Below are 13,284 nucleotides of genomic sequence, written 5' to 3' on the forward strand. Positions count from 1 at the left end.
AAACCCCGTCTCTGCTAAAAATACAAAATTAGCCTGGCGTGCTGGCACACGCCTGTAGTCTCAGCTACTCAGGAGGCTGAGGCAGGAGAATCCCTTGAACCCGGGAGGCAGAGGTTGCAGAGAGCCAAGATCGTGCCACTACACTCCAGCCTGGGCAACAAAGCAAGACTCCATCTCAAAAAAAAAAAAAAAAAAAAGAAATACTACTCTTTCAATAGAGCTCACAGACATGGGCCAGGCCCAGAGTTGAGAAGCCTGTGTGCCTGAGAGCTCCACCTCGGGTCTGTGTATGTCGTGTGGCATCAAGTGAGGGCGGACCTGTTTTTTCCTCTCTCGACGTGATCTCTTTGGAGATAAGAGAATTTAGCATTAATGCAAGACAAAATGTTTCTGTGAACAAGTTTCAGTGGTTCAACTTTATAATAATTATAAGTAAACCTGTTTAATTTTTCTGGACATTCTCTTTTTTTGAGAGGAAGTTTTCCTCTATTCCGCAGGCTGGAGTGCAGTGGCGTGATCTCGGCTCACTGCAACCTCTGCCTCCCAGTTCAAGTGATTCTCCTGCCTCAGCCTCTTAAGTAGCTGGGATTATAGGCACTCGCCACCACGCCCGGCTAATTTTTTGAATTTTTAGTAGAAACACGGTTTTACCATGTTGGCCAGGATGGTCTTGAACTCCTGACCTCAGGTGATCCACCCACCTCAGCTTCCCAAAGTGCTGGGATTACAGGCGTGAGCCACCTCGCCCCACCTAAAACAAGAACATTTCTTATCTACGGCAACTAAATGGTATTCATAGCATTTTATCACACAATAGATTCCATCTGTTCACTAAACTATCCTACATGCAAGTAGGTATTTTTAATGTTGCCTGTCTTTTGTGCTGTTCCTGTTAGTGTGGGGGCATTAAAATGCATTAAAAATAAAAAAATAAAAATTAAAAAGGCCAGGTGCAATGGCTAATGCCTGTTATCCCAGCACTTTGGGAAGCTGAGGCGGGTGGAGATTGAGACCATCCTGGCTAACACAGTGAAACCCCATCTCTACTGAAAATACAAAAAATTAACTGGGCGTGGTGGCGCAAACCTGTTATCCCAGCTACTTGGGAGGCTGAGGCCGGAGAATCACTTGAACCCGGGTGGTGGAGGTTGCAGTGAGCCAGGATCTCACCACTGCACTGCAGCCTGGGCAACGGAGCGAGACTCTGTCTCAAAAAATAAATTAATTAAAAAAAAATAACATTAAACTAGGCCTAGCACGGTGGCTGATGCATGTAATCCTAGCACTTTGGGAGGCTGAGGTGGGTGGATTGCCTGAGGTCAGGAGTTCGAGACCAGCCTGGCCACATGGTAAAACCCCGTCTCTAGTAAAAGTACAAAAATTACTTGGGCATGGTGGTGCACACCTGTAATCCCAGGTACTGCTGAGGCTAAGGCAGGAGAATCGCTTGAACCCAGGAGGTGGAAATTGTAGTGAGCTGAGATTACAGCACTGCACTTCAGCCTGGGTAACAGAGCAAGATTCCATCTCAAAAAAAAAAAAAAAGAATACATTAAACTACAAAAATATATTTATAAAAAGAAAATTTTAGTGAGGTGAGAACAACATTTATAAGGAGAATTTATACTGCTAAAATATTGTATTAAAGACATTTGAGGCTGGACATGGTGGCTCATGCCTGTAATCCCAACACTTTGGGAGGTTGAGGCGGTTGGATCACAAGGTCAAGAGATCGAGACCATCCTGGCCAACATGGTGAAACCCCATCTCTACTAAAAATACAAAAATTAGCTGGGTGTGGTTGCGTGTGCCTGTAGTCCCAGCTTCTCAGGAGGCTGAGGCAGGAGAATTGCTTGTTCCAAGGAGGCAGAGGTTGCACTGAGCCAAGATCTCACCACTATACTCTAGCCTGGTGACAGAGTGAGACTCAGTCTCAAAAAAAGAAAGACATTTGACTCACAGATGCTCACAACAAACCTGTATGATAAGAATTGTTACTGCCTCCACTTTATAGATAGGAACACTGAGTCCCCCGGCACTGACTGGGAAGAGGGAAATCCACCTCTGAATTTGTTTGCCTTATTTTTTTCTTTTTCTCCATGACAGAAAAAAACCAGCAGAAAATAAAGAACATTCTGTCAAACAAGACATTGAGAGAACATAACTCATTTGTGGAGGTACGAGCCTGGGTGCCCACACCCCAGTACATCTGATGCTCCCCCGACCCACCCGCCACTTTCCCAGTGACTAGAGGCATTTGGCAGGAGTCTCCCTCAGGACCTCAGGATGTGCTGGAAGACGGAGACACAGAAGCAGGGACAGAGACAGAGACTGGGAGAGGCTGAGGGAGCAGAGGGAGCAGGAGGCCCCAGGGTCCCCTGAGAGAACTGGCCAGAGGCCTCTCTGTGTGGGGGGGCCTGGCAGCTGCCCTCACTGCCTTCCTGACCCTGTCCAAGTCCTTCCTTCGGCCCAGGGCCCTCAGCTCCACACTGTCCCCCACACCCAGCCCTCCCCCATTCACTGCCCCCGCCCCTCCCCCCAGAGCTGCATCAACTGGAACCGGGAGCTGCTGAAGCGAGAGCTGGGGCTGGCTGAGAGCGACATCATCGACATCCCGCAGCTCTTCAAGCTCAAAGAGTTCAAGGCCAAAGCCTTTTTCCCCAACATGGTGAGGAGGTGGGGGCTGTAAAACCCCAGGGTGTGGCATGGAGGCAGCTCAGCCCAAGAGGTCAGCAGGGCGCCCGGGCGGTCCAGAGGGCTTGGCTCCTCTCCATTACTGCTTGGAGCTTTGTCCCGAGTGGCACCAGGTCAGACGTGACCAGGTCCACGCATGTTAGTGTCTTTCCACAAGGTCAGGTTGATGCTATTTCTTTTCTTTTTTTTTTTCAGACACCGTTTCGTTCTTCTTGCCCAGGCTGGAGTGCAATGGCGCGATCTTGGCTCACTGCAACCTCTGCCTCCCGGGTTCAAGTGATTCTCCTGCCTCAGCCTCCCCAGTTGCTGGGATTACAGGCGCACGCCACCACACCCAGTTAATTTTTTGTATTTTTAGTAGAGATGGGGTTTCTTCATGTTGGTCAGGCTGCTCCCAAACTCCTGACCTCAGGTATTCTGCCCACCTCAGCCTCCCAAAGTTCTGGGATTATAGGCATGAGCCACCACACCTGGCCCCTACTGATGCTATTTCCATCATAAAATCCGGGTGCGGTGGCTCATGCCTGTGAGCCTAGCACTTTGGGAGGCCAAGGCGGGTGGATCACTTGAGGTCAGGAGTTCGAGACTAGCCTGGCTAATGTGGTGAAACCCCCGTCTCTACTAAAAACACGACAATTAGCTGAGCGTGATGGCAGGCGCCTGTAATCCCAGCTACTTGGGAGGCTGAGACAGAGGTTGCAGTGAGCCGAGAACGTGACATTGCACTCCAGCCAGGAAGACAGAGACTCCATCTCAAAAAAAAAAAGAAAAGAAAAAAAGACAGTTATCTTGAGCTAGTGAAGACCTGCTCTTTTTACAGCCAGGTCCTCTGGTGAGGACTGACGTTAATGGAGTATCCTGCTTACGTCCCTATCTGGTTGGGTGCAGTCTCTGTTGATTAGGCAAACGTCTGGTCCCTGTTGGCATGGTGCCTTTTGAAATGTCAGACGGAGTCTTTTTCTAAGATGGAGTCACTTATGTCAAGAGTGCTCCAGGCTTGCATGGGCCTGTACATCCTCCAGAGCACCTTCTGGTATCTCACAACAATGCCGGGAGTCAGATTCTATGGTTGCCTCCACCGGGCTCTGGCTTCAGACCCCAGGCTATAACCACCATGCAGCCTTCCCACCTAGCAGCTTCCCTGGGGCTCGGGGGTGCTGTAGGGGGTCGGGAGACGGACAGGGAGTCAAGCAGCAAACAAGACACCCTCAGGTCGCCTATGCACCATGACAGGGACACATATGGGGATACCACCTCAGACTCGGGGGTCCGGGAAAGCCTCTGTGAGCAGGTGAGGCTGGCACTGCCCAGGCTGAGCGGGATTCACCTTCTCGAGGCTGCACTTGAGGGCGAGAGTGGGCCCACCTTTGTCCTGAGAGTTCACTGTGGCCCCCAAGCACTGTCTTGCTATCATCCACTGTGTTTTTGACATTCCTCGGCCCCATTCCTCCCTCTCTTCAGAGCATACCTGAGGCCCAGGCAGAGACTTCACCCAATTCTGCTGGGGAACCCCAGCCACCCTCTTCTTCTGGAGCTGGGGGTTACAGTTCAGGGAGGAGCCAGCAGGACCTACCACAGTAGTTTTCAAACTGGGTTCCCTAGGGCCCTGGAGTTCCAAGGCAGCGCCTCAAATCCAGTAGTTCAGATTTTCTGGTTTTGCACTGACATTCGGTGAAAGATGTTGTGTAGAGTAAAGGGTTCCTTGGCCAAAAGGAATTAAAGTCTTGACCCCAAGCATCCTGTTTCCCTCCAGTTTAGCCAAGCCAGGCTTCCCAGTGCAAGAAGGAAAGCGGCTACAGTGGTCAGGAACGCCAAGGGCTGACTGTGCGCCTTCACTGTTCAAGGCCCCCGGAGGGAGCCTGAGCATGGGACCACTCTCCCAGGAGCTGGCTGTGGGAGGCGGGGAAGAGTGAGTGGAACAGGCAGAGAGATGGACGGTGCGAAGCATTTAGCATGCATTGCTGTGTCTAGGCAGTGACAAAGAATGAGACGCTCCCTTGAGGACTCATGACCCACGGAAGATGGCTGTGCACCTACTATGTGCCAGCACAGTGCTGTGCCTGTGTATTCTTTCTTACCTAATTGTCATTGCAATGGAAGCAAGTGTTGGGCTCATTTTGCTGATGAGGCTCAGAGGGGGTGATGTGACTGCCTAAGGCCACGCAGCTATTGAATAGCAGAGCTGAGATTCAAACCCACTTAGGCCTACAGCCAAAATCCTCACCTTTCCACCTCGCCAGGCGGCCTCCCAATCTAATGGAGGAAGCAGAGTAGTTTACATACATTACTTATATACGGAAAGTGCCACAACAGAGGCAGTCATTTATCCGTCCTGTCAACAGATATTTATTGAGTGCCTACTAAGTGTGAGGCACAGTGCTGGGAATTATGGGAACACAGAGCAGGAGTGGCTGCCAGAGCTCAGGAATTCATGGGCAGCTGCACAGAGGGGCTGCCATTTGATCTGGGCCTTGAGTAATAGAAAGAGTTTACCAGGAGGTAGCAGGTAGGGGAGGAGAGTGTAGTGTTAAGAGCATGGGCAGCATCAGAAAGAATGAAATCAGCCAGGAGGGGTGGCTCATACCTGTAATCCCAGCACTTTGGGAGGCTTAGGCGGGAGGATTGCTTGAGTTTGGGAGTTCAAGACCAGCCTGGGCGACATGGAGAAACTCTGTCTCTCAAAAAAATGCAAAACTTAGCCAGGCCTGGTGGCATGTACTGAGGCAGGAGGATGGCTTGAGCCCAGGAGGCGGACATGGCAGTGAGCTGAGATCACACCACTGCATTCTAGCCTGAGTGACAGAGTGAGACCCTATCTCAAAAAATAAAAATAAAAAATAAAAATGAAATCATGTCCTTCGCAGCAACATGATGGAGCTGGAGGCATTATCCTAAGTGAACAGAAAATATCAAATACTGCATGTTCTCATGTATAGGTAGGAGCTAAACACTGGGTACACAGAGACACAGAGATGGAAATAACAGACACTGAGGACCCCCAAACTGGAGAGAATGAGCATGAGGTGAGGGTTGGAAAATTTCCTATCGGGTACAATGTTCGCTGTTTGGGTAATGAATATACTAGAAGCCCATTGCCCACCAGTAAGCAATATACTGAGATAACAATATGCATGTACCCCGAATCTGAATTTTTTTTTAAGACGGAGTCTCACTCTGTTGCCAGGCTGGAGTGCAGTGGTGCCATCTCGGCTCACAGCAACCTCTGCCTCTTGGGTTCAAGTGGTTCTCCTGTCTCAGCCTCCCAAAGTAGCTGGCATTATAGGTGCATGCCACCATGTCCAGCTAATTTTGAATTTTTAGTAGAGATGGGGTTTCACCATGTTGGCCAGGCTGGTCTCAATCTCCTGACCTGATGATCCACCCACCTCAGCCTCCCAAAGTGCTGGGATTACAGGCGTGAGTCACCATGCCTGGCCTAAACTTTTTAAGTTTTAAATAAGAGTATGGAAGGCCAGGCGCAGTGGCTCACGCCTGTAATCCCAGACTTTGGAAGGCCAAGGCAGGTGGATCATGAGGTCAGGAGTTTGAGATCAGCCTGGCCAACGGCGAAACCCCACCTCTACTAAAAATACAAAAATTAGCTGGGTGTGGTGGTGGGCACCTGTAATCTTAGCTACTTGGGAGGCTGAGGCAGGAGAATCACCTGAGCCCAGGAGACGGAGGTTGCAGTGAGCTGAGATTGTGCCGTTGCACTTCAGCCTGGGCGACAGAGCAAGACTCCATCTCAAAAAAAAAAAAAAAAAGTGTGGAACCTGGAGTCTAGTAGTTGTAAGTCCTAGAATAGCTGGGTGGCCTTACGCAAACCACTTTCTGTGTCTGAGTCTCAGTTTTCTCATTAGTAAAATGGGGCTATTGTTTTTCTTTTGTTTTGTTTTATTTTTTGAGACAGAATCTCACTCTGTCACCCAAGCTGGAGTGCAATGGAATGATCTTGGCTCACTGCAACTTCCACCTCCTGGGTTCAAGCAATTCTCCTGCCTCAGCCTCCTGAGTAGCTGGGACTACAGGCGTGCCTGGCTAATGTTTCTATTCTTAGTAAAGACAGGGTTTCACCGTGTTGGCCAGGCTAGTCTCGAACTCACCTCAGGTGCGCCACTCGCCTCGGCCTCTCAAAATGCTGGGATTGTAGGCATGAGCCACCATGAAAGGCATAATTTATTTTTGAGATGGAGTCTCGCTCTGTCACCCAGGCTGCCAAGCTGAGTGCAATGGAATGATCTTGGCTCACTGCAACTTCCACCTCCTGGGTTCAAGCAATTCTCCTGCCTCAGCCTCCAAAGTAGCTGGGTCCACAGGTGTACACCACCACGCCTGGCTGATTTTAAAAAATATTTTTTGTAGAGATGGGGTTTTGCCATGTTGCCCAGGTTGGTCTCAAACTCTTGGACTCAAGCGATCCTCCTGCCTCAGCCTCCCAAGTGCTGGGACTACAGGTGTGAGCCACCGTCCCAGGAGGGGCTATTATTTCCAAAGGTCAGAGAAGGGAGGGGCCGCTTGGATCACGCTGCAGGCTGCCTGCTGCTGCCTGTGACCTGAGCCCTCACTTCTCTGCAGGTGAACATGCTGGTGCTGGGGAAGTACCTGGGCATCCCGAAGCCCTTCGGTCCCATCATTGATGGCCGCTGCTGCCTGGAGGAGAAGGTGCGGTCCCTGCTGGAGCCGCTGGGCCTGCACTGCACCTTCATCGACGACTTCACTCCATACCACATGCTGCAGGGGGAGGTGCACTGCGGCACCAACGTGCGCAGAAAGCCCTTCTCCTTCAAGTGGTGGAACATGGTGCCCTGAGGCCATCTTCCCCAGCGTCCTCTCCCTCCTGGCCAGTTGTCGCTGGGTCCTCTGCAGTGTGGCAAGCAAGAGCTCTTGCATATTTTGGCTCCCTGGGATGGGCCAGCCCCCCAGCAGTGGCTTGCTTCCTTCTCCTATGCCTCAGTTTCCCATTCTGAGCATCCCCACGTGGTCCTAGCATTGCACATTCCATTCTGCTCTAAGAAGCCGCAATGAAGTTTTTTTTTAAGTCCCTTTGTACATGAGGTCAAGATGTTGTTGCTATCATTCATTCATTCACTCATTTTTCATGGTTGAATTGACTATTGCAAAATAAACTGAAAAGTGTTAACAGGCTGCGTTGAAGGCCACGTTATTGTGTGTGTCTTTTGCTCCCAGACATGTATTTGGTCTATAAAATTTTGCATGATCCTACTTCATTCTGAGTTTCCCATGGAACCTTTCCAAGAGGAGGAGGAGGAAGGAGCAGGGGAGGGGTGAGCCCCACTGAGGGTTATATCTCTCTTTAAATTCACCTACAACCCGGCATTCACCTACATACTGACAGTGATGGATTTTTGTGGAATGAAGTAATTCATCCCTTCAGTGTTCTTTTTGTATATTGCCTTTTATGGCCGTGAAATAAAGACTTAAATTCCTCTGTAGAAAATAAAACTTGATGGCTTGAGATCATTAAAATTCAGACCAGATATTGGCTTGAAAGGGTTCAAGATATTCAGAGAACACCCAGGGATCCTGTTATTTTCTCGTAGGTCATGGAGAACATATGATGGTGGAAAAGATGAACATCAAAAGCCTCTGCCTCCATACATCTGATTTCAAAACATACTACTAGCTATAGTCATCAAAACAGTGTGGCATGGGCGTAAAGACAAATGGACCTATGGAATAGAGTAGAAAACCCAGAAGTAAACTCTCGAGTATAACAGACATTTCTCCAAAGATGATATACAAATGGCCAACAAGCACACGAAGAGATGCTTACCATCACTAACCATCAGAGAAATGCAAATCAAAGCCACAGTGACCTCACACCCATTAGAATGGCTACTATCAAAAAAAACAAGTTAGGATGTTGAGAAATTGGGACCCTTGTGCCCTATTGGTGGGACTGTAAAATGAAATGATGCAACTGCCATGGAAAAAAGTATGGAGATTCCTAAAAATAATTAGAAATACATCTAGCATATGATTCAGCAATCCTACTTCCGGGTAAATATCCAAAAGCAAGATGTTCTTTTTTTTTTTTTTTTAAGAGATGGGGGTCACCATGTAGCCCAATCTGGTCTCAAACGTCTAGGCTTAAGCAATCTGCCCACCCTGTCTATGGAATATTATTCAGCCTTAAGAAGGAAGAAAGGCCAGGCACGGTGGCTCACACCTGTAACCTCAGGGTCTGGGGAAGCCGAGGTGGGCAAATCGCTTGGGCCCAGGAATTTGAGATCACCCTGGGCAACACAGCAAAGCTTGATCTCTACAAAAAAATACAAAAGAAATAGTTGGGCCTGATGGTGCACACCTATAGTCCCACCTACTTGGGAGACTGAGGTGAGAGGATCACCTGAGCCTGGGAGGTCAAGGGTGCAGTGAACCGTGATTGTGCCACTGCACTCCACCCTGGGCAATGGAGAGAGACCCAGTCTTGAAAATAAGGAAGGAAATTTTGTCACATGTTACAACATGGATATGCATTGAGGACATTGTGCTATAGGAAATAAGCCAGTTACAAAAAGAGAAATACTGTATGATTCCACTTACAAGAGAAATTCACAGAAGCAGAAGGTAGAGGCTGGGCCAAGTGACTCACACCTGTAATCCCAGCACATCGGGAGTCCAAGGTGGGTGGATCACTTGAGGCCAGGAGTTCAAGACCAGCCTGGCCAAGATGGCAAAACCCTGTCTCTATTAAGAATAGGAAAAATTAGCCGGATGTAGTGGCACATGCCTGTAATCTCAGCTACTTGGGAGGCCAAGGCATATAAATAACTTGAGCCTGGGAGGTGGAGGCTGTAGTGAGCCAAGATCACCCTACTACACTCTAGCCTGGGCAATAGAGCAAGACTCTGTCTCAAAAAAAAAGAAGAAAGAAAGAAAAAAAGGTAGAATGGTGGTTGCCAGGTACTGGAGGGGAAAGAAGAGGGGAGTTGTTGAATGGGTGTAGAGTTTCAGATTTGCAAGATGAAAAAGTTCTGGAGATCTGTTTCACAACAACGTAAATATACCTAACACTGCTGGACTATACACTTAAAAATGGCTAAGATGGGCCAGGTGCAGTGGCTTATGCCTGTAATCCCAGCACTTTGGGAGGCCGAGGCAGGTGGATCACCTGAGGTCAGGAGTTCAAGACCAGCCTGGCCAAAATGGTGAAACCCTGTCTCTACTAAAAATACAAAAATTAGCCAGGCATGGTGGCACATGCCTGTAGTCTCAGCTACTTGGGAGCTGAGGCATGATAATCGCTTGAACCCAGGAGGCAGAGTTTGCAGTGAGCCAATATTGTGCCACTGCACTCCAGCCTGATCAGAGTGTGAGACACTATCTCTAAATAAATAAATAAATACTGTATTTTTTAAAAAGCCTTTTCCCTGCCCACCTAGGAGAAGGGGATCCATAAAACGTGGGTCAAAACACGCTGCTCTGAAGACAATCAGCTGCTCCCCCACTGCCCCAAATATGCTGGAGCAAAGGATGTGAGTGTTTCTGTGGACCAGAAGGGGGCCAGGGACAGAGGAAGTTGGTATGAGTTCAGCCCCAAACCTGGCTGATAGGGCTGCCTGGAGCATCAAACAGGTCTTAGCAGATAAAACTGAAGATTTTGCTGGATTCCTAGGACTGGAGAAGGACCCAGAGACAAGCTGATGGATAAGGCATCCCTTGCATCAGGGACGTGGAGATGCGCAGATGTTACTGTAAGGTATATTGCTGAGTCGAAATTAGGAAACTGAGGCCAGTGAGAAAAAATGAGAATCCAATTTATTCAGCTCTCGGGCGAGGTTCTGTGGTCCAAGAAGGGGCCAGAGAAGTCACAATGGGCTTCTCAGGGTGTGGGGTTTTATAAGAAGTGGAGGTAGTTGATTGGTTATTGGGGAAACAAAGAGCAATTTCATTGGTAAGGAGATTTGATTGATTGTTAGGGAAACAAAGAGCAGACAGTTTCATCGGTCAGGGGGAGTTGAGATGCCGATGGGGTGAGTAGCCATTGGTAGTTAGGCAGGGCTAAGGAAACAAAGAGCAGACAGGTTCATTGGTGGGGAAGTCTGATTGATTGTTAGGGAAACAAAGAGCAGACAGTTTCATTGGTAGGCTGACTGGCTGGGTAGGTTAATGTTAAACTGCCCTTGGACAAATCTCCTGTGGGCTTTTTAAATTTTGAAAGGGTTGAGCGAGGAATGCAGGAGTGGGCATGTGGAGCCTGCATGGAGAGGCCAGATAGGAGTGTGTGTGCGGAGTCAGCATAGAGAGGCCTGATAGGAGTGTGTGGGGAGCTAGCATAGAGAGGCCTGATAGGAGTTTGGGTGGGGAGCCAGCATGAAGTGTGTCCATTTGGCTCTTCAGAGAGGCAGCCGGCCTTACAGTTACCCCAGCCGCGTGTGGGTTGCGGGTGGGAGGCATCCCCGGAGGAGCCAAGGAAGCCACAGGAGAGAAAGTGCTGCCAGCACCCTAGAGCACAGAGCCATCCCCTGCTTGTGCCCATGAAACAAAAACTTCTCTGTTCCTTTAGCCTTGCTCTCGCCTCTCCCCTTCCCAGAGACCACATAGGAGTTTCCTGAAGCTGCTGTTACAAATGACCACGAACTGAATGGCTTGAAGCCACAGAGATGGACTCTCTCTCAGTTCTAGAGGCCAGGAGTCCAGAATCAGTCTCACTGGGCTGAAATTCAGATATCAGCAGAGCCATCCCAGCTACAAAGGCTTTAGGAGGAGAGTTCCTCTTCTAGCTTCTGCCAGCATTACTCAGCTAGTGGCTGCATCAATGCCAGTCTCTGCCTCCCTGGTCATGTGGCTTTCTCCTCTGTGTGTGTCAAATCTCCCTCTGTCTCTCCCTTGTAAGGACACTTGTGATGATATTTGGAGCCCATCCAGACAGTCCAGGACAATTTCCCCATCCCAAGATCTTCAATCACCTCTGCAAACAAAGATGCTTTCTATATGAGATAACTTACAGAGTTGGAAGTAAAAGTTCAGCATCACAAAGAAAATGATCACTCAAAGAGATTCTCAGCAGGGCAATTTTACTTCTGCAGAAGGGTGCTGCCTATAAGCCTGTTTGCCATGAGTATCACCTGAACAAAGGAGAGGAGGGCTTTTTATCCCTAACGCATGGGGCTTCTAGTACTATTTCCAGCCTCCATTGTCTGGAGCTGGACGGCACAGTCTAAGCTAAACCCTGATTGGCTAAAAGCTTAAAACTTTCCTAAATAGGTAAAGGCAATGGAGAACAAAGAAAGGGAGGAAGTGTTTGTGAAAAGACTAGGAAAGCAATAACATGTCCAAATAAGGAAAGGAGTATATGTTACAAGCTAGGACATGTCCAGGCGTGCCCAGGCAGATCAGGAAAAAGGAGTATATGGTACAAGCTAGGACATGTCCAGGCATGCCCAGGCAGATCAGGAAATGAGTGGGTTAGGCCTTTAGAAATTAAAGAACAAGGGAACAGAATATGCCTTATTTGACTTAATTGCCTTCCTTTTTGAGGAAGAACTTCACTGTATCTATCATACAGGCTCCAAGGACCTGCTATCTCTTGGATGCCATTATTCCACTCACTATAGGTTGGAGATTACCATATGCAAGCTGCAGCCGGCGGAAGGGGAAAGAAATAAGCCAGGCACCTCCCTTCCACAGCTCTAAGCCTTGCACCTGCATAACCTCATAGGCAAGGATGAAGATCTGCCTTTGTAAAACCGAGTCTTGCGTGGGAGCAAACTTTCCAACTCCTGAATTGAGAATGTTTGGTGACTGTTTTATGCCTGGTTCCTGGAAACTGATTCTTAGATGGAGATTTACCTGCAGGAGGTTTATGGGGGTGCGGGGGAAGGTGTTCTCAGGAAGCCCACCTGGGAGGGAGTGTGGGGCTCAGATGCACTTGCCACAAGGTTTCAGGCAATGCATGGGGTAGCTTGGGGGCTGGGGAAGGGCCTCAGAGTTGTCCTGCATTCAGACAAGGCAACCTGGCCTTTGTTGCCCCACATTGGATGTGGCTGTCCTCAGAAGGGGACATAGCCAGGTGCTAGGCAGCTCCTAGGCACAGAAGGCAATTCCAGAAGAGAGACACCCGCAGCAGCTGGGGACGTGAGTGCCTCCTCCTAAAGGGGGTTGTGGCGGCTCAACACAGCACCCACCACAGTGACCTCAAGTGATCATGGGACTTCTGATGGCTTAAGTGTGATGAGCAAACCTCACTGAGTTGCCGAGAGAGAACTTCCTGCATGGAATAAGCATGTGAGGAGTGCGGAGTCAATACAAAGTTACTTTATGACCATGTAACCCACGCGGGTCCAGCCAATGCCACTTGGAGAGTCAAGCCCAGTAACAAGAGCAAAATATGGTAGAAAGTGATCATTTACCCCACCTAGCAATGGCGGAGTGGGTGGATTCACTTCAAAAGCAACCACTTTGGCTTTCTGGGATGAAGACAAGGGTTTAAGAAGGGAAACTCAGCTGGGCCTGGTGGCTCACGCCTGTAATCCCAGCACTTGGGGAGGCTGAGGTGAGCAGATCACCTGAGGTCAGAAGTTCGAGACCAGCCTGACCAACATGGTGAAACCCTGTCTCAACTAA

General features: G+C 49.1%; 1 protein-coding gene across 2 annotated transcripts in view; it reads left to right on the top strand.

Annotated features, from left to right (window-relative positions):
• The window catches only part of PADI4 (peptidyl arginine deiminase 4), a 50,378-nt gene extending 42,525 nt beyond the window's left edge, over positions 1 to 7,853 (top strand). For both annotated transcript variants that reach the window (XM_021668390.2, XM_064363355.1), the window contains 3 exons: positions 2,107 to 2,177; positions 2,543 to 2,668; positions 7,270 to 7,853. In XM_021668390.2, coding sequence (XP_021524065.2) covers positions 2,107 to 2,177; positions 2,543 to 2,668; positions 7,270 to 7,503 — 431 coding nt within the window. In that variant the 3' untranslated portion in view covers positions 7,504 to 7,853. The remainder of the gene's footprint in view (positions 1 to 2,106; positions 2,178 to 2,542; positions 2,669 to 7,269) is intronic.
• The last annotated feature ends 5,431 nt before the right edge of the window (positions 7,854 to 13,284 follow it).

This window comes from Aotus nancymaae, unplaced genomic scaffold (genome assembly GCF_030222135.1).
Source record: "Aotus nancymaae isolate 86718 unplaced genomic scaffold, 86718_ANA_hifiasm-v0.15.2.pri h1tg000053l, whole genome shotgun sequence".
Classification (NCBI taxonomy): Eukaryota; Metazoa; Chordata; class Mammalia; order Primates; family Aotidae; genus Aotus; species Aotus nancymaae.